At 50.1% G+C, this 20,332-nt stretch overlaps 1 protein-coding gene across 2 annotated transcripts; it reads left to right on the top strand.

Moving 5' to 3' along the window:
- Nucleotides 1–1,015: 1,015 nt before the first annotated feature.
- Nucleotides 1,016–19,909, top strand: REEP6 (receptor accessory protein 6). Of its 2 annotated transcripts, none has more exons than XM_075070466.1 (5): nucleotides 1,016–1,206; nucleotides 12,505–12,598; nucleotides 13,138–13,276; nucleotides 13,916–14,084; nucleotides 14,626–19,909. In XM_075070466.1, exons 1-5 carry the CDS (start codon nucleotides 1,092–1,094, stop codon nucleotides 14,697–14,699), a joined length of 591 nt encoding a protein of 196 aa, XP_074926567.1. In that variant the 5' UTR covers nucleotides 1,016–1,091; the 3' UTR covers nucleotides 14,700–19,909. The 2 variants fall into 2 exon arrangements, with proteins under 2 accessions (XP_074926567.1, XP_032619402.1); XM_032763511.2 differs by having other exon boundaries at nucleotides 1,053–1,206; nucleotides 18,352–18,488.
- The last annotated feature ends 423 nt before the right edge of the window (nucleotides 19,910–20,332 follow it).

The raw sequence follows: 20,332 nt of genomic DNA, 5'->3' as shown, positions 1-20,332 counted from the left end.
CGGAGCTGCGGCCTAGCACTACGCCTGAAGCCGGGGCCTCGATTTTGCCTCTCTCCCGGGCCGGGAAAAGCTTTCTCGGGCTGCCCCACTCCACGTGTTCACACCCCGGTCTAGCCGGGGTCGCCATAGCAACCGCAAGCCAAGGGAGCCGGGCACGGCACCCTCGGCTCTCAACAAACTACAACTCCCAATGGGCTTTGCGAGGAGAGGCGGACGTTCATGGGCCGCGAAGCCTTATGGGAGTTGTAGTTTTTTAAAGCCTCGCGCGAGTGTGTTTTTTGTGCTTCCTATGATGATGTTGGCCGGGCTGGAGTATCGTCTGTGATTGAAAGAAGATGACAAAGCATGTGGGGAGGGGGGCTTTCTTTCTGTAATAAATATGTTTGTAAATATATTTTATTATTATTATTGGATTGCATCAAGATAGCGCCTAGGGAGCTCGGGTCATGAGCCAGGACTGCCCTGTGCTAGGCGCTGTCTAAATACAGAACTAAAAGACAGTCCCTGCCCCCAGGAGCTCACCATTGCAATCACTGTGTGCACCCCATCCCCTCTGTCAGGCTCTTCCCCCCCCCCGCTACCTTGGCTCCCACCTGTCCTGCTCTCACAGGCAGGCAGCCCCTGTCCACAGTCTTGCTTCCCGAGCAAGGGGCGCAGCCGGGGAGCTGGTTTGCTAGAGATGATCCTTATTTGCAGGAAGCTGCTGCTGCTCAGGCTGGGTCTCACCCTCCTCTAGTTCTGTATATTCGGCTGGGGCCTCCCCGGGGCCTCCCCCTCCCCCCCCCCGCTGCTGTCCTGAGCCCTCCTGGCATTCCACGTGTGGGCTACCCCCCACGAGAACCCCGACCCGGCCCCCTCTGACCCCCCTTCTCTCCTACCCTCCCCCCCGCCGCACCCTCTCCTGGTCCGTCCCACCTGCGCCCTCACCTGTCCCCTGTGACGTGCCCTGCCCCGGCTCTCACCTGGCTGCGCCCCGCCCCGCTCCCGCATTGGCCTGGCGCGGGGAGGCGGGCCCGGCCCGGCCACTAAGCGGATAGAGAGCTGGCAGCCGCCGCTAGAGCCGGACCACGGCTCGCCCCGTCGCAGCAGCCATGGGCTCCCTGCAGCAGCGCTTCCAGACCTTCCTCGACCAGCCCAACCTGCTCACCGATCTGCTGGGCCGGCTGGAGGCCAAGACCGGCGTCAAGCGCTACTATCTGGCCACAGGTGGGAGTCCGGGAACAGCGCCCTCCGAGCTGGGGTGCTCCCCAAGGACACCCCCCCAGGGGACCTCCCGCTCCTGTGAACCCCCCTTGCTACGGAGCCAGGCATGCTACTTCCCTCCCCCACCTTTGGGGGGGGGATGCTTCATTTGGCAGGGGGCCCCCTTTGCCCTGTGTGGGTGTCCCACTGCTGGGGAGCCCCTTGGGGCACCCCTTTTTCTAAGGCAGGGCTGCCCAGAGGATTCAGGGGACCTGGGGCAAAGCAATTTTGGGGGGCCCTTCCATAAAAAAAGTTGCAATACTATAGAATACTATATTCTTGGGCGGGGGGTGCCTGGGGCAAATTGCCCCATATGCCTCCCCCCTCCCTGGGCAGACCTGTTCTAAGGGGACCTCACCACAGATCTCTGCCCATGCTCCTCAGGGACACCCTTTCTCAACACATCCCTGTCGCATTCCTCCCATAAGAGACCCCCTTCCCCCCTGAGATCTCCCTTCCCAATGTCCCCTCCCTTGGTGCTCCCTTCCCCCAAGGACTGGAGGAGCAGTTGCCAGTTGATCCTTGCCTGGAAAGGGAGAGTCTTGCAGGTGCACTCCAGGTAGGGTGACCAGACAGCAAATGTGAAAAATTGGGACGGGGGTGGGGGGTAATATCAGAAAGAGACCCAAAAATCGGGACATCTGGTCACCCTAGCCCCAGGCTCGTCCCATGAAAGGGCTTTGCTTGGCTGAGTCAGTTTAGAGGGAAGGGAGGAGACCCTCACAAGAAGGAAGAGGCTGAGCTCTTTGAAACTCTGCTTCTTGCTGAACTCTGAGAACCTCTCCTGGTCTCTGACCACATGGGACCTCCTTGGTTTGCAATGTACAGATCTCTAGGAGCTCTTTCCTCCATTGCCCAAAGCACAGTTGTTTCTGGGTCTCCTTGTTGCTGGGTGTGACTGGGGGGCAGGGGACAAGCTCTGGGGACTGGCATCTCCTGGTAGACCTGCTCTTGAGGAACACCTGGCTGGAGGGTGTGACCCCTTTTCAGACAAGCTATTTAAGGGGCTAATAGAAGAAATCAGTGTATCATGCTGCAGGGTTTAAACCAAACTCTGCTTGGGATGTGGGGAGATAATCTCACATCTGCCTCCTGCGGGATTTCTTGCAGCTTCCTCTGAAGCAACTGGTAGGTACTGGGTTAGATGGTCCTTGGGTCTGATCCAGTCCAGCAATTACTGTAGATCCTGTGTTTGCCTCCAGTCATGGCACAAGACACATTGTTAATGTAGCTGCCTGTTTTGGCTGAATGGTCAGTCAGGGCTTCCAAGCTAAATGCCTAGCTGTACAGTACTTCAGCGACTGTTTGGAAAGTTCAGTGACTTTCATGAACTTGCCCCAGCGCTGCTCTGGGGGAAGGAAGTATTTTTGTGTGGGCGAGGGAGGCACAGAGAGGTCAGATAATAGGCCCAACAGAGAGCTTGTGGCAGAACTGGGAACAGAAAGTGGAGTCCTCCATTCCCCTCTAGCCAAGCCTCTCTAGCTGCATTGGTTTTAGACGAGACCATTCTTAAATGTTTGCTGCAGGCTGATGCTAGGAATCAAAATTCCCAGCTCCCAAGCACTGTTCTTGTGACCTGACTTTTGGAGTTAATGTGCCAATAAAAGACCTTCTTCCCTCTTTCTTAAAAATCATCTTCTTTGTGCTCCCCGAGGTCACACGGCATCTAACGTCACATCCAGCCTTTGCTTGGCTGACTCTATGAAGTTTTTACTTGTTCTGCAGCAAGTGCAGCAGCAGTTTTGAGGTAGCTGACTGCTGTAGCCTGGAGGATGGGACTGGCACAAAGTTACTCATTCATTTATAACTGTAAGCATCCTCTGCCAACTTCTAGTCCAAGTCTGATGGTAAAGGAACAAATAGTAAATTGCTTATTGGCAATTATATTTTGTTTCATCCCTCTATGGTGTATTCTCACCTGTCTCGTTTCTCCTTGGACCAACCTGCAGGATTGTGGTCTATGTAGCCAGACTCCTGTGCTCAGCTCATGGGACAACTTGCAAGATTGGACTTAGACTCTGGGGCTGAGACGGGGTTATTCTATCACATGTGGCACATTGGGGTCCTGGTCCTGATTGCAACCTTTGGGTGCTGCTCTGATGGTGCATCACCCTGGGGCCTGCATGCTGGAGTACACTTTCCTCCTTTCACCTTTGCCTGGGACTTTCCTGACTTTAAATGTGTCACAATGCTGGAAACAGCTGCATAAAGAGACATTGTTATGTGTTTTTTCAAGCAGACAAATGTTTGCAAACTTAGCCCTCTGACATCCTTTCTGCCAAAGATCCAAGTGGTCTGTGTGGCACTTGGATAATTAGGATTTAATACTCTCCTTAGTAGAAGGACATGTAAATTATTATCAATCAGATTTAAGCTAGAAGCAAGTCTATGCTGAGATAGCTACTCTCTGTGGCCTAAGGATTAACTCCTGTGAAAGGAGAGTCTGTCTCCTCCAAACCACAGGGCTTCTCTCCCTCCCCCACCCCACCCCGCCAAGCTTTAATACAAACTTTTGTTTTAGTCCAACTGCATTTTACTCTGATTTATTTTAATTACAATCTGGGTTACTGTACTACAGAGATGCTGGCGCGGAGTCCTTGACAAGTTGTCTGTCAGCGTCTGCCTGCAGTTCAGCCATGTGACGGGTAGTGGACCGCTTGAGAACAAAGGAATATTAAAAAAGCAGCTCCCTTGTAACTGATCGGAAGCCGTCTGCTTCTGTTGCTGGGGTAACGTTCCTGGCCGCTGTATGCAGTGGAAGGGGACACTCCCGCAAAATTTAATTTGCCTTTTAAACATCATTGTTCTTGTTCCCTTTTAGATCTCTTTAAAATCGATTTCTCTTCCCCCACCCTCACCCTGTGGGATGTTAAATGGAGTCATTGGTCTTTGGCCTCAGAAGACCAGGGATCTACTCCTATTCTAGAACATGATTTGAAAGGAGTATGGTTGTCATGCTAGATCTGCATTGTGTGTGGGGGTTTGCACTTTTTAACTAATATTTGCAAAGTGCTTTGGTGGTGTCTCATATTGGAGAGATCCATGCAATATGGTCTGTCTCCAGTGCCGGCTCTGGCTTTTTTTTTTTTTTTTTTTTTTTGCTTGGGGCAGCAAAAAACCTGGAGTGCTGCCGCCAAAGGGCCAGAATGCTGCCCCTTGAAAAAGTACACCCCAAGCACATGCCTGTGTCTATAATGGACTAGATTAGCGGAGGCCTTGCTGGGATGGACTGGGGCGCACTGGCAGAGTTCTGCACTGGGCAGGGCTGCGTGGAATAGCAGCTAGTGCAGAAGGTCAGGTAGAAGGTTGTCATGGAGCCACAAGATCAGCGCTCTGCCCCAGCTTTTAAACAGGCCCTGGGAGAAACCCAGGCCCCTAGTAGATCACATCTTCCTTAATTGTATGTCATGCAGCCTCGGTGCCTCAGAGGCTGAATCCTAGGGCTCCAGCACTCGGTTTCACCCCAGGAGCTCTGCCCAGCGAGTCCAGCTGAGATGCTTGCTCTTGGTCAGAGACGTTGTGTTCTTCAGGGACAATGCGCTTTAGCGAGCAGTCGCAGTGACCCCAGGCAGAGTAGGGTTTATTAGCTGACTGTAACACACCATTGGGTTGCCCTTAGATTACCATAGGGAAGCAAAGCTTAGCACATGGTCTGTCCTGGCCGTGCCTGCACTCCACACAGCCAAACTGCTGTTCGATCAATGTTTTTGGCTCTCATGTATCTTTGTCTGTCTCAGGTGAGAACTCCTGCTGAGCCACCTGACTCTCAGCTCTGCCTGCCCAAGGTCTTTGGGTGTCAGTTGTTCAGTCCCATTGTCTTTCTGGATCCTCCACTGATATGAGTGGGTGTCAGCCAACCCATTTTACCACCCATTCGTACCACCCCAGAGCAGGAACATCTCCTGCTCTGCCTCCAAAACAGATTTAACCCTTTTGCAACCACTGGGCAGCAATGAAAAGACAGAGGGAAACTGAGGCACACATAGGCTACATAAAACTATTCTAGAAAATTCCCACTGTCACAAAGGGGCATTGGCCAAGCTATCTTTGTGGGAGAACAGGGCTGGATTAGCAGGGAGTGCTGCATATCAGAACTGATCTGCACTGGCAGAGCTGTGCGGCCAGCCTCCGCAGCCAGTCACAGTTAGTCCTTTTATGACCTGTAAGGAAAAGAGAAATCCAAACACACACACACATAAAGGCCTTAATCCCACCTAATGAATGTGGTTGCTCCCCCTCCACCTCCCCCATGCTACCTTTTTTTACCCCTTTTGATACGTGTCCTATTGTAAGGCTTAAGCAGGCTGGTATTTCAAAAAGTTCCTGTAGCTAAACTTCGTGCAGCCCATAAAATCAATTTTAAGGTTCCCAGCTGAGCCCATCACAATGTGATGCTGCTTTATTTTAAAGGGACGTTGGCAAATGCCACCCTGCAAACCTTGGGTAGGGCTGAAATTAGTCCTGCCAGTCAGATCCAGGGGCTTTTACCCAGGACTTGCTGCCCTAAACCAGACCCAGAGTCAAGCTGATCAGTGTCCTGCCTCCGGCTGGCCAACCCCTGGTTGTTCAGAGGAAGGCGCAAGAAAGCAGGCAAGTGTGGGATAATCTGCCCCCTGTGAAGGCTGCCTCCTCCCCCCTAATAATTAGAGATTGGCCTAAAGCTTGAGGTTTTTATGTCCCTTTGGGGCCCATCTATGCTCTGCTCATGTTACGTGCGCTGTAACATGACCCTCCTGTCCTGCCAAGTGTCATGTCCCTCTTTGGTAACTTATCCACTGAATACAAGCGCCTACTACCACAACTCGCTGATGGAGTTCCTCCTCTGGAGGCCTGTGTTCTGGTGCTCTAACCGTAACTGTCTGCAACTCAGTGTGAACCCATCTAGATCCCTTCAGACATGTACTGATGGGCATCCCTGCAGTCCCCAGTAGATTTGTCTGTGCTGGTACAACGCCGGTCTTACAGACCGTGGCACTGCTAGGGGGTGTGGGGGGGGGTATGAAATAGGGTAACTAGCTGCCACCCCTCCTCGATTGGGAGATATGCCCACCCTGTAAATTGCAGCACCAGGGGGGTATGTGGGGTGCTGCACTTACTGCTTTGCTCGTGCTTGGCAGCAGTGCATGTTCTTCCTGGACTTCGTGTCTCAACCTTTGTGCCGTCCCTGGCTAACACCCAGCTGCTAGGAACACTCAGTACAGAACTTGGGGTTTTCTCCTCTTCTAGGCTGGGCAGCATTCCCCTCTCCCTCTTGGTACTGAGTTAATCGATGTGGTTTTAACTACTGGGACTGGGAGGGTTTAATTCTTTAGTACACGTTTGTACAGACAACGCTCAAAGACAGCAGCAGAGGTGTGTACGTATTGGGTCCCAGCAACTGGGAGACTCCCAGACAGGTTCCCTGAGTTCAGGGGACCTCTGCCACCCAGGGGAGGGGGGCAGGTATCAAGCTCCCCAGCTGTACTGCAGATGCTCAGGCAGGAGTGGGGAGAAGAAACCCAGCCCCATGCCACTGAATGCCCAGGCAAGCATGCCAGTCCATGGGTCCCACCCCTCCAAGGGACCACTTGCACTGCAGCAGAGCTCAGGTCGTGGAGCTGAGTGGCAAAATTTTGGGTGTTCCCCACCATAATCCTCCTGCTCCTCCTATGCACCTCACGAGTTGTCCCTGTGTTCCTTCCTGTCCACCAGCTGTGGGTCCCCTGATGTAGGGGAGCAAAGGAAGTTGTTTTGTTGTCCTCAAGTAACATCCCTTCACATCATAGTCCTTGCTGTCAGGTGTAGCAAACACATCCTACTTCTCCCCTACTGGCTTTCTCGTGTGACCTCCAGTAGTTCATGGGTCAAGCTGGATCAGACATGCTGCGAGGTCAGGTCGCTGTAGGTGCGGCTGATCCTGGCTGACGCCCAGATCAGTGTGCAGAAGAAGACTCTTCCCTCTGGAGGAAGAGTTTGGGGGGCGGGTTCTTCTGTTGCACATGTCTGTATGGCAGTAGCATCTAGAAGTCCCAGCTAAGATTTGGACCCCATTGTGCCAGGCGCTGTACATGTATGTAATAGACATTCTACCCCCAGGCACTCACAACCTAAATAGACAAGACAAAGCATGGGAGGGGAAAGAGGCACATAGAGGGGACGTGCCTGTGGTCACACAGCAGGTCAAGGGCAGAGCTGGGAATTGAATGCAGGTCTTTTGAATCCCATGCCCCTAACCACTAGACTACACTGCATCTCAGGTCATCTGAGCTGGTTGTCTGTCTTGTTTGCCCCAGAAGGACCTGACTGAGAAGCAAGAATCCTGGGGTCTTTGAATTGCTCTCTGCCTATCGCATCCTATGTTTTCCCCAATGCTGCTGCTCTTACATGCAGCTGGTTTTAAAAACAGTACAGACACCGTCTAGCATTAGCCTGAAGGCCAGCAAGAGACCTTCTTTCCATTAAAATAACTTTTAAGTTTTCAGTTCCATTAGCAATGATGGACGCCTCTCCGCTTTGTTTTCCTTTCTTCCAGAGCTTGCTAATGTCTCCTTGCAAACAGCTTGCCACTTAGTAGCAATTTTTGCTTCCCCTCGGCAACAAGGAATGCAGCATGTTCCCGAGGGAGCTGCTCTCTGAGCTCTTGAACAGATGGGAAGACTGGCCCTTGCACATAGTCCGATGTGCTCTGCGGCCAACAGGTTGTTCCTAACCTGGCAAATAGTTCCCCAAAGTTAAGGAAACAGTAGAAATAGGGAGGGGGAGGAGTGGGTGTGGCCTATGGGGTCATCCACCTTGAAGTGGACAGTTCAAATCCAGCCCTGGCAGGTTCTACTGGCTCCAGCAGCAGCCTCTGCCCCCCGATAGATGAAGTGAAATGAGTTGGACTCAGTCCAGTCCTCATCCTTTTTTTAAAAAAGACCAGCGCAGCCCCTGCTAGCTGGCAGCAATAACAGAAGGCTAGGCAAGGTGGAGGTTTCCCACTAGCTGCAAAGAACCAGCTGACAGAATGGAGGTGACTAGCTCTTAGTGATGTCAGGAGATGCCTCTGTCCCTTCTGGGGCTCTGCTTTGCTTGTTGTTGGACTTTCCACTGCTCCCATCAGGGTGGATTTGATTTAAATCACTAGTCAGGAAGGCTCGATTTAATCGTGGATTTCTACATAAAAGTGCATTCTTGGTGGTGGTTATAACCCGAATGCATATTCTTCACAATTCAGAGATGGATGTAGGCTTCACTTTTAGAAGATATACACTATATACATTTTTCAACAGTGATTGATTTATTTTTGAAAACTTTTCAGATTAGTTTTACAGGTCTGTCAGAAAATGAAGGATTGTTTGTTTGGTTATTTCATTTACCAAAGGTAATTGAAGCAGATAGTTCACCTCCCAATGACCTCACAAATATCTCCAATTCAGCAGGTTAATCATTAATATTTGGAGGATTTTCTTGCCATGCTGTATTAGGAGAACATCACCAGACAGTCATTTACATTGTTTTAGTTAACTAAAACAACAACATTTGGTATTCTGTTTTCTTTTCTTCAACAGCAAACGCATAATATTTTAACAAAACAAGCATATGAATTTTTTAATTTAGACATTCAAGTTTTTTAAAATCCAGGTTTGTTTTTTTGTTAAAATTTGTTTTTAACTAAAATAGTTAAATGAAATATTAAAAAAAAAAAATCAACTCAGCCAGGTCAACACGAGAAATTTAAAATATTGGCTTCTGCAGCAAACTCAATCGTCTTCACCTTCATTTTCCTGTTTGTTCACAATCTGGAAAAGAAAAACAAGCTTCCTTGCTTTTTTCAGGTCCCAAACAATTTCTCAGTTTGGAATGAATTAGTCCAAAGGAAGAAAATTATTCTTTCTACACCAGCAGAAGATGCTACTGCTGTTTAAAAGTGAGATTATCACTTCAATAGTGTCTGAATCCAAGTGCTTAAGTGACTTTCATCAGTTCACTGGTGGGACTTTCTTTAAAACATCATCAGCAAACACACATTTCTTGAATGGTTCTTATTCCCAAACTGGGTCTCTCTTATGGCCTGCTGCCATTATAGGTTTTCCCTTCTAGTCAGAGAATGGTATTGTAGATCTCAAATCACTGAAGGCTACACTCAGCAAGACTTCTGGAATATGCTGCTCAAACAGTTTCGCTTTTGTTTCTACTGCCTGTCCCTCCCTTCTCACATTATCTCCAGATTCCTTCTCCTATTCCGCTCCCAACAATCTTCTATTCAATGAACTTTTTTAAACTTTGCTCTTTTAAAGAGAGGTAAGGGATTGACTCTGTGTATACAAATTTGCAGAGTGACAATAGGGTTGAGGTCTGTTGTTTCTCACCTTTAGATATCATTTACTTATTTTAAAACATTTTTGCTGTTAACAAGCATGTTATCTCTGGAGACACAAATCCAGAGTTTGAGAACTGCAAAACTAAGCATCTCTGATGGTATCTTCTAGACTGAGCACTGCGTCCCACTGGGTGGATAGAAAGATTAACCTAAATCTATACAGAAGCCTGTGGAACACCATAAGATTGGGTCCCTAATCCATGAACTATTAGAACTCATTTACAAAACTTTTCTTAAACGTTACATGAATCTATTGTCTCGTACTATAGAATTTATAATCCCTATTCCATGATGAGATCTCTTTGAGCTATAACGTATCTTAATTAAAATTATCTTTAGTCAAAAAGCATTTTATCAAATCTTTTTGTCCACCCTGGCTCTCATGAGTCCTCAGAGCTCCTTAGGAGCCTTGCTGAGGAATGGGCAGAACTACCACCCCCGCCCCATTTCAGTTTTACTCCTGCTTATCGCTCAAAGGATGCAGCTGTATGTGCAAAGCCCAGGGGAAAGGAGAGAACGTGAGGCTCCCATGGGATCAAAGGTTCCTGCCAGGTCTCTGGAGGTTTTATTTCCAAATGCCAATCAGTATCTCGTGCAACAGGAATTTCTGGGAAGGAAAATCACAACGTACTGTAGCTCTTGGGGATCGTTAAAGGAACCTTTGAACGTTCTCTTGTGGGCCTGACCGAATCTTTCTGTTATATGTTGGTTCTTATCTTGCCTTCATCACCACGGTATCTGAGTGCCTTCCATTTGTGCATTAAGCGACAGGACCGGCATCCGTCTCGTGTGACTTGTTCTCTCACCCTCTCTGCCGGGGGAGAATTGTGTGTGTTGTGAGGTGTTAAGATTTACTGTCTCTTTCTAATCACCAATCCAAGCAGAGCAGCATGGGCAAGGCAGAGGGGAGAAGTGTGCCTTGCATTTGGGGCAGAAGATCAAGAGGTCTGTGATTTGGGGCGGGGTGGGGCTTGTTCCTGTAGGAGTTTGTTCCATGGTCTCTGAAAAAGCTCCGACTCCAGCACAGATGCACTTTACCTTCCTGGGAGAACCACAATAAGCCAAGCTGCAGTAAATAACACTGTTACTTGTTAGTGTCTTCCACTGAAGGATCTCAAACCACCTTGACTATTAATGCCTCATGACCACTCTGTGGAGTGGGTCGGTATCAAACGCTGTCCCCTTTTTTTACATATGGGGAAACTGAGGCACAAAGTGACTGGCCTAAGGTCACATGCTGAGTCTGTAGCCACCCTCTTGTTGGCAGGGAGTCATCTTAGGCCATGGCTGTTTAAATGAGTGAGACTTTGAGGGTATATCTGCACTGGAGCTGGGGGTGTAACTTCTAAAAATAGCAGTATACCCTCGGCAGCAGGACAGACTGGCTGCCCAAGTACATCCCTCAGGTTTCAGATGGGTCATATTTGGGGTGGCTACCCCCATTCTGCTACTTGCGTTGCCATGGCAACGCTGCTATTTTTGGTTCTCTGGCTTGATCAGAGCTAGCAGGGGTACGTCTACCCCAGCTGGAAATTACCTTCCTGCTCCAGTGCAGACGTATCTTCAATGTCTCTGCCATGGTGTGACGCTTCCCCGGGGTACTCATGGTTATTAGACTCCTTGCTACCACATGCCCCGTCTGTGCCCACCACGAGTCAGCTTCCCTTTGCCTCTGGGAATATAAGCACTGTCGGGGGCCCTGCTCTCTCCAAACAGCTTAAAAATAGGCACGTTCCAACCTCTGAGCATCTCCCTGGAGCAACCAGCCACTGATCCACTGAAATTCCCTGATCCTCTGCTCCCAAAGGAGCAGTATCCCGGCCCAGCCAACCAGCACAGCACCACTTAACACACACCACTTAGATTTGTTTATGGAGCAAGCAAGTGTATGTTTCTTCTACAAAGCACAGATTCCAACCATAGCCAGCAGACCCATTGGAAAGAGAGGGTTACACATCAAATCAAATCATAATACAGGTCCTAGAGCCTAAACTTAGCAAGCCACTATGGTGTCATAAGAGCCAAAGCTCGCCCCAAATACTCTGTGCCTCTTTCATTCATAAACTGAACGCTGGGCTTGCTTACTTCCTCTGTGAAAGATACCAGGGTGTCCCTTTACAGCCCACAGATGTATCAAGTGTCCTTTGGTCTTTAGTCACCCTCCTGCTGTGTGTTCCTGGCTGAAGATTTTGCCAGTCTTATTAACTTCTGCTGGGGGCTCAGCGTGCACACAGAATCTGTGGTGAAGTGTACAATCCTTTGCATATAACCAGACCGATAGAGATGCATTTCCTGCCTGTCTGATAGGGCCATGTTAGTCACCTCCTGATGGCTTGCTTTAACTCTGACCTTAAGAATATAATTTCCAGTCTGAGTACACAACTCCTTAAATATTATCCTTGTCTACAACTTGTCGTGGTTCTGCTGACCTGGGTACTCCTGGCTCTCCATTGAGACTTTGCCGGCGCTCCTTCAGTGACTCGATATTCCTAGAAAGGACCCGGGGATCCCCGTAAAACTCTGTACCTCCTGTGCCCTCCTACACTTGGCATCACGAGTTCCCTGGCTCATACATGCCAAAATGCCTGTTAATAAATGCCTTCAAGCGAGTGACCTCTGCCTGATTCCCATCATTGGATGTGGGATGGTAGGATCAAAACAAATAAACGGGAACTTCCTGGCCGGCCCTGTGTAAACAAGAGGTTGAAGGGAGTTAACCCAACCTACAAGCAAGCTTCTCTGGTGGCCACACAATCAGACTGGCCATCTGACTACCAACAAAATGGATCTGACACTGCCACGCTGAGGGGGTTTCCTCCAATCATGACTCTGCCATTAGCCAGCTATGTCCAAAAAATCTCTCCTCTGTGGAACGGTGACTCACTAGCACTATTCTCACTCCTGTCTCTTTTCTTGGCCAGGTACCATCACTTTCCTGGGGCTGTACCTCATGTTTGGATACGGCGCCTCACTGCTGTGCAATCTTATTGGCTTTGTCTACCCAGCCTACGTTTCGTAAGTGGCAGCAGTCCGCGTTCCGCCTAGCACTGCGGCACCTTGCCTTTGCATGGGGGTGGAGGGCAGGGGCATTAGTTTCACTGCTGAGAACGTCCCTCTGGGGAGAGGGACCCGGCAGAAAGCAAAATCTTGTTGTGTTCACCTCCAACGTTGATGGGCAGAGCCCTCTGCTGGGCCAGCATGTTCTGATGAGCCCCACAAACTTGCTAAAATGATCATTCTTTGCTTATTGGGCATGAAATGCTAAATACTCATCGTCCAGGAAGAACGTCCCACAACGTTATTTGAGTCCCAAATTTAGTCTCCATTACGTTTTTTGACAAAGATAGTTAGATGGGGTGTGCTCAGCTTGAGGCTCTCTTAAAGGGGCGTGTTCTTCAGACACTGGATGCTCAGCAAAGCCTCTGTGGGGCATCCAAAACTGACCCTCCCAACTCATTTGGTAAGGCTGAGATTTTCAAAGCTTAACGTGCCTGCCTTTAACACACCTAAGCAGTGTAGAAGGTGGAACTGACCTGTCCCCTTTCTGCCCGTAGCATCAAAGCCATTGAAAGCACTGACAAGGACGATGATACCATGTGGCTCACATACTGGGTGGTATATGGAGTCTTCCATGTGGCAGAGTTTTTTTCCGACACCTTCCTCTACTGGTTCCCGTTTTACTATGCTGGAAAGGTAACTGGGGCACAGAGACTGGCTGCTGTCCTGTTTCTCCCTCTGTGATTTATCTTCTGGAGATAAAACCTTGGGTTAATGTGGAGTTGACCAATTAGTAGCACTGTAGGCTTGGGGGCAATCTCTCTCTCTGGTGTAACTGGAAGTCAATACCAGGGATGACTCTCTCCGTTGTGGGTGTCTAGGGGGTTGCTGTTTCTAGGTGGAGAGTCCAGCCCAAAACTCAACTGAACTTGGCAGAGACGCCTATCAAGTTCAATAGGTTTTAAAGAATAACCGTGGAAGCCCACCATGGTACCAGTGGCTGCTGAGCAGAGCCATGCTGGGATAAAAGTCGCTGGCTCCTCTTGGAGGTGGTTCTTCACCTAACTGGGTCTGATCCCACCTAAAACTTAAACTGACGCTTGTGTGAACCAAAACAGACCAAAACAGTTTGTTCAGGTCTAGCTGGAGCCTCTTGGCTGCTTTCCCCTCCTTGTCCAGCTGGATGCTCCTCACTGAGGGTTTGTCCTGCTGACATCACCCGTGGCCAATTCTGTCCTTTAAAGCTGATGCATTGGAACAGTTTGAGGCCTCTGTCTTGCCCCCTGACTTCTGGGTCTCTTCCAAACCTGGAGTGAGGTGTCTGCTTCCCTGCAGTGCCTGTTCCTGGTCTGGTGCATGGCGCCTGTCTCCTGGAATGGCTCCCAGGTGTTGTACCAAAAAGTTATCCGGCCCTTCTTCCTGAAGCACCACCGGATAGTAGACAGCGTGATCAGTGACCTGAGCGGCACAGCGCTCGATGCTGCTTCGACAGTCACCAGAGAAGGTATCGTGTCCTATTCCCTCCCTCTCTGTTCTGGCCTGTGTTCAGTTACCCAGTTCCTGTGCTTCAGGCAGCAATGGGGAGAAGGGCGTTAAACACCTTTTGTTCTCCTGTATTCCGGGGCAGGGCCCTACCTGGCCAGGGTGTAAGTTAGAACTGTCTCAGGGCTGCTCTAATTTTGACATTGCTTCCCATTGCCCATGTGTGTCCTGGGAAGCAGCGATTAGCTGTCATGCAAGGTATTCCAGCCGTACCTCCAGTACTGGGAGCAGGGCCCTTACGCCAGCCTGGGAAACCCTCTGAGCTGGGAGTATTTTCAGAGTGCTGTTTGCACCCTGCTAGAGTGGCACAGCTGGAACTGCAAATCAGGCCCTCGTTCAAGACTAGACCATCCCGTCGGTGTCGCTGCAGGAACGTGCTCTCTCTCCACCCTTCTCTCGTTCCGTAACTTCATGGCCAGACACAGCCCTGTCGTCTTTCCACAGCAATACGAGTCGGCTCATAATCTCTTGCCTCTTCTCCTTTTTTCTTCTCTTGTGCACAGTTCTCTCTACTCTGGCCGACAGCAGAGCCCGTCTGGTGTCCGAGGTGGCCACAGCTCAGCTTGTCTGTATGTAATAACCCATGTCGTTCACCCGGGGAGCAAAGGTCCATTTAGCATGACTTCCCCTCTTAACACGTCAGTGTGGGCTGGACCAGGACACTTGCTCTTGGGTTTTAAAGGCAGCCAGTTCAAATCTTGGCGCAGTTCAGAGCAAAGCCCCATAGCATGTTCTTGGTTGAAGATGTGTCATGTCCTGTCCCAGTGGCTTCTAGAATTTAGGGTGGGTGGTGCAGGGGCAGAGACGGCTCAGGGACTTGTTAATTGGCCCTAGAACCTCTCCTTCAGCTGGATTTGAACCACCCATTGATCAGTAAGGACCAAAACCTGGCTTAGTGGCCACCAAAATAAAAAGGCCCATATCTAGTTGCCAGTGGATTTTCCCCCTCTTCCCTCCCCATAGATTTTTTTAAAGCCAGAGGGACTGTTGCCAAACTGACTTGATCCCCAGCATAACACAGGCCCGACAGTCACCCAGTGATTCCTGCATTGTGCTCATTGCAGAAATCGCCCACTGTATTGGCCCTCCGGCTGGCAGCCTTGGCAGATGTGCCAAGGATTAAATGAGCACTGGGAAAGGACCCTCCCCCTCCGGCCCCAAACGAGGGTCACTCAGTAGCAGGATTGAGGTACACTGGTAGTCAGTGTCTGGAAGCCAAGTTCTACTGGGGCTCCGTCTGCTCTGGGGCAAACGGAGGTGGCAACAGTCTTTGCAGCTGTCAAAGCTGTGCTGAGTTCGTGCAAAACATCTGGAGGAAGGTGCTGGGGCGAACTTGTGCTCTCTTCTCCCTGGCCACTGACTGGTGGTACAGGTCCTGTAATTGGCAAGCACGTGGATTAATACGTTGCCTCTGTACAGCCACCATGGCTGTTGCTAACCCTACAAACGGAACTTGAGTAATGCTCAGCTCCCAAAAGCAGCAAGCTTGTGACATGTGATTGCAGCCCAGAGCATTGTGGGTAACTTGTGTTGCTTTGCATGACCGTGGAGATCTTCTTTCTCCAACAAGAGTGAGTGATGGGGCTGTCCTACTTGGACTGAAAATGCTTGTGGTTTCTTGAGAAAGCTGGTGACGCTGGGGGAAAGTCTTCTCAATGGGAGTCATGCTAAACTCTCCTTTCTCTTCCTTCCCTTGTGGAGAACAGTCTCTGTCCTCTAAATTCCCACACCTCCCTGGCCTCCAGTATCTTAACCCGCCAGTCGAGAACGGTGCACTGTAGTCTGTCTTCCCTTTGCTTATTACTGTGGGGTTCGTGTCTATTCATATACATGCCTTGGTGGTAGATACGTGTGGGTGGGGTTTGGTGTCTCTGTTCTCTCTTGGGTAGCACCTGCCCCACATCCTAGGGTGTTTGGGCTGTTACCACCTCAGAGTGCTATTTCAGTACAGCTCAGGCCCAGCCCGGTGTCTTGGCTGGCAGCACAGTGCCACATAGGAGACCTACATTTTGGGGGTGGGGTCACATTCCAGGGGCCCACAAGAGACTTGTCGGTGATGGAGGTGAAATCCAATGGCCTGGGGAAGGGATGGCAGCGGCAGGCCAGCTGGATGGAACAGCGCTGATGTGGTTTCTCCTCTGGTGGGAGTGGGTTGCTTGGAAAGGTCTGTCTGTTTTTCCCTGAGACAGCCAGCACTTGGGGTGCTGTATCTACAGGGCCCTGCTGCTTATGGGGAACAGGGCCTTCTCCACCCCAACAGGCATCAAATGATAGTGGCTGCATTGTGGGTGACCCTGGAGGGGAGGGAGAGAGGAAATTGCAGAGCCTCCAATCTGGCCTGAGATCCGACATAAGGGATGTGGCAAAAGAAAATCCACCACTTGGATGGCTGAGCCAGAAAAACTTGCCCAAGCGGGGGCGTCCCCTGCCCTTCATCCCTTGAACTGACCCCAGCTGTCTGTTTGTGAAATTACGGTGCCGGGAGTTTCCAGCTGCCTGTCAGACACACTAAACCCATCAATCGCATTAGCCAGGATTGGATTATCCTGTGCCCTGTGTTCCAGCAACACAAATAGCTCTGCTAGCGCAGCCCTCCCTAATGTGAGTGTCCTCAGATGGCATCAGTCCCAGCCCATGTTCCACCTTCCAGCGGGAGTGGGGGTGCAGTTCCTGGCTGGGAAGCCCACTTGGTCCCCTTAAAAGACCACAGGGGATAATCACTTGGGGTTCATCTACATTGTAATTAAACACCTGCAGCTGGGCTGCATCAGCTGGCTTGGGCTGGAGCCCGGGCTCTGGGACCTTCCCCCTTTGCAGGTTCCAATCCAAATGTCTGCATCACATTTCAACATCCCCATGACCCTGAATCAGCTGACGCAGGCCAGGTGCTGGTGTTTAGCTGCAGTGTAGACACGCCGAGAGGTGCCCAGTTACTACAGGGTGTGTGGTAGGTATGGCTGCCTAGATAAGAACTTACTGAGGGTTAACTTCAAAAGCAGGTGGACTGGAGTGTATAAAGCCTCAGGTGACAATGGGATCTGGCTGGTGCTTTAGGTTGAATAACAGGTCCAAAGATTGCCACTCCACTTCTCTTTGGGAGGGGCACAGATCCACCCCAGCTGTTGGCAAGGGGTGGGGTGCAAATTCTTCACAGCTCCAGTTTCCAGGCCCCTGCTGCATGTACAGCAGAACCTCAGTTTTGAACACCAGAGTTACGAACTGACCAGTTAACCCCACACCTCATTTGGACCTGGAAGGATGCAATCAGGAAGCAGCAGAGACCAAAGAAAAGCAAATACAGTACTGTTAACTGTAAACTACTAAAACAAAGGGAGAGGGGAACAGTATTTTTCTTCTGCATAGAACAGTTTCAAAGCAGTTTTAAACCAATGTTCAGTTGTGAATTTTTGAAAACAACTGTAATGTTTTGCTCAGAGTTACAAACCTCCATTCCCAAGGTGTTTGTAACTCTGCGGTTCTGCTGTACCTCTGCCTGACCAGCCCCTGGCCCCCTGGCTGCATGTTCAATTGGGCAGGGCTCCAAAGGAGGAGAATCTGGCTCTGGCCTGGTGGAGCTGGAGCACCTGCCTTTAACCCTCTGGAAAGCGGATGCAGTGGTTTGTGGTGTTATAGCTGGATTACTAGGGCCCTAGCTGCTCCTGAAATGGATTAGGTAGGAGCTCTGCCAAGAAGTTCACAAGCTGACACACAAGGGTACCTCTGTGCCAGGGCAAGGCTTCTGTCTGCCTCCTGTTACAGCCGAGCGTTTTGCCTAAGTGCGATAACAGCACAGACGACATAACCAGGAGCAGGACATTGCCAGTGTTTTCTCTTCTCTTTGTTTCACTGGAATAACATGTTTTGTGGGGCCTAATACCCAGGGAATAGGGTGTAGGATAGAGGGGAGCCTAGTGGTCAGAATAGTGTTCAGCAAGCTGGGCACCTGGGTTTTATTCCTGGCTCCGGGAAGGAATGTTATCTGGTGATTCAAGCACAAGCCGGAGGCAGCACTCCTTGATTCTCTATTGCTGGCTCTGCCATGGATGTGCTCTGTGACCCTGGGCAAGTCACTTCTCTGTGCCTCCACTGACTGGTCTGTAAAATGGGGACAATATTTCCCTTGCTCAGTAAAGGTGGGGGCAGAGGTTATAGGGCTCATTCTATCACTCTGGTCACCTGTCACTGGAGGAGCCCCATGTGCTAATTGCCTTTATTTCCCCCATTTGTAGCATCCAAAGCAACAGTGAACCTTGGTCTAGAATCTGACAAGACCAAGTGAGGATGGAGCTCCTAGGGGCCGGCTGTTCTGAGTTTTCCACTGCAACTCCCTAAACCAAAGGCTTGAAGTAACCCACGGGCACCCGCCAATAAACCAGTGATCCCCTTCCCACTCTGAAACCATGCTGGCCAGCAGCGACAGCAAGCAACTGGCTCCAAGGTGTCTAAGAAGTACAGCTTCCAGATCTCCCCAAACCCCAAGAGCTCCAGCAGATCTAAAATTGCGAACAGGCCCGTGCTGGGAGTCGGCACGTGGGACCATCTGATCTCAAATAGACACAGTTCGGTAGTTCATGTTTTACAGGCAGCCTTTATTCTGCAGGAAAGCTGTCGGCTCTGCACTAGATATCACAGGGGCTGCTGGTGCATTTTCCCCCATGGTGTTTTTGTGATGTAGGGCACAGATTGGAGTGGGGAGGGGGAGACAGTCCACTGGAGCTAGCCTGAGACCTGGCCTTCTAGTATTTTTGTGGCCTGAGCGTAGGTGTTGACTCATGATGCAGTGTAACTCCCTTGGTGGATGGATCCTGCAGCATTTACCACTGGCTATTAAGCCTTCAAGGCCCCCATCCCGTTTCCCCTCCCCCAGGCCCCTCAGTTCTCCTAACACAGGATCCTTTGCAATAAACCACAGCACAAAGGGGAGAAGAAAGTGGGTTCTGTAGCCACTGGCTCTTCAGCTGTCAATCCCACGGGTTCTTTTCCTGTCTGGCTTGTTCAGTTTTCACTTCAGCAGGCTGAGGTCCAGCGTTCCAGAGCAGGCAGCAATACACATCCCCTCACACACCCCAGCATTGTGCTCCTCCTCGCTGAAGTCAGGGGCCAAGCTTCCCACTTTAGTAGCCGTGGCCCTTCTAGGTAAACAGCCAAGCCGAGAGAGGTGCCAGTTGGCTGAATGCAATAGGGGACAGGTGGCCTTTGTGGGGAGGGGGTGTTAGCGCCAGCCTGTGAGCAGCACATGCTCCATAGCCTGCGGATCTGGAGCTGGGCTTACATCATAAGCAGGCTGCTTTGGCAATCGTGTGTTCTGATAGTCTGGTTAAGTGTTGGCTCTGCAGAACTGGACAAGGCCGAATCTTCCAGTGGGGTGTGTGCTTGGGCAGGATGCTTTAAGGGCATGTTTGCTTTCCAGGGGGTTGGCCTTAGATTTTTGCTAATCTTAATCCTGTTTGAGTGTGGAAAAACCTGATCTTCGTCTGCCCCTCTACACTTCAGGAGCTGAACTCTAGCATGTCTGCATTCTGCTTGCAATTTGCCATCTCCCTCCTCTTTCAAAAATCAAATGTTAATTTATCTAATTTACTTAATCAGATCCTGGCAGGGGCCAATCTCAAGCTGTGAATTCTGCAGGGAGCAACTGGCTTCCGTTTGTCCTCCATGGTGACTCCAAGTTACAGCAGTTCATGTACTGTCTGCTTTTTTATTTAAAAAAAGTTGCTCGTGATTTTTTTCCTCTCATTTGTATCCATTTATTTTGTATGAAACAGAATAAATGTGACTCATAACAACTTTTCTGTTCATGGATTTTATCTGCATTGCTTGTTCCCTTCATGCTTGACTTGATTCCTGACATGCTCTGAATCCTGGGGAAGGGAGAGGGTGGAACAATGAAAGTGCCCCTTCCCCCCCCCCCAACTTAGAGGAAGGGCTACAGAGCACTGCAGATGACCCATTCTGCCACTGCACCTCAAGCCTGGATCCTTCTGAGACTGAGAAGGGAGATTAGATACTGTCATTCCATCACCGGAGCACATCTGCTGGCTTCACACAGGCAGAAAAAGGCATCTGAGGGTAACAGTTTAGGAATGATCTAAATTTGCTCCAATGTGGCTGTAACTCCTCTTAAAGTCAGCGAGTTGCTGCTACTTCAGCCCAGGGTGGATTTGATTTAAATCACTAGTCACAAAAACTTGATTTAATTGTGGATTTTTA

The sequence above is a fragment of the Chelonoidis abingdonii genome, chromosome 11, assembly GCF_003597395.2.
Source record: "Chelonoidis abingdonii isolate Lonesome George chromosome 11, CheloAbing_2.0, whole genome shotgun sequence".
Classification (NCBI taxonomy): domain Eukaryota; kingdom Metazoa; phylum Chordata; order Testudines; family Testudinidae; genus Chelonoidis; species Chelonoidis abingdonii.
The sequence above is the reverse complement of the archived record's forward strand: the minus strand, read 5'-3'. Positions and strand labels throughout refer to the sequence as shown.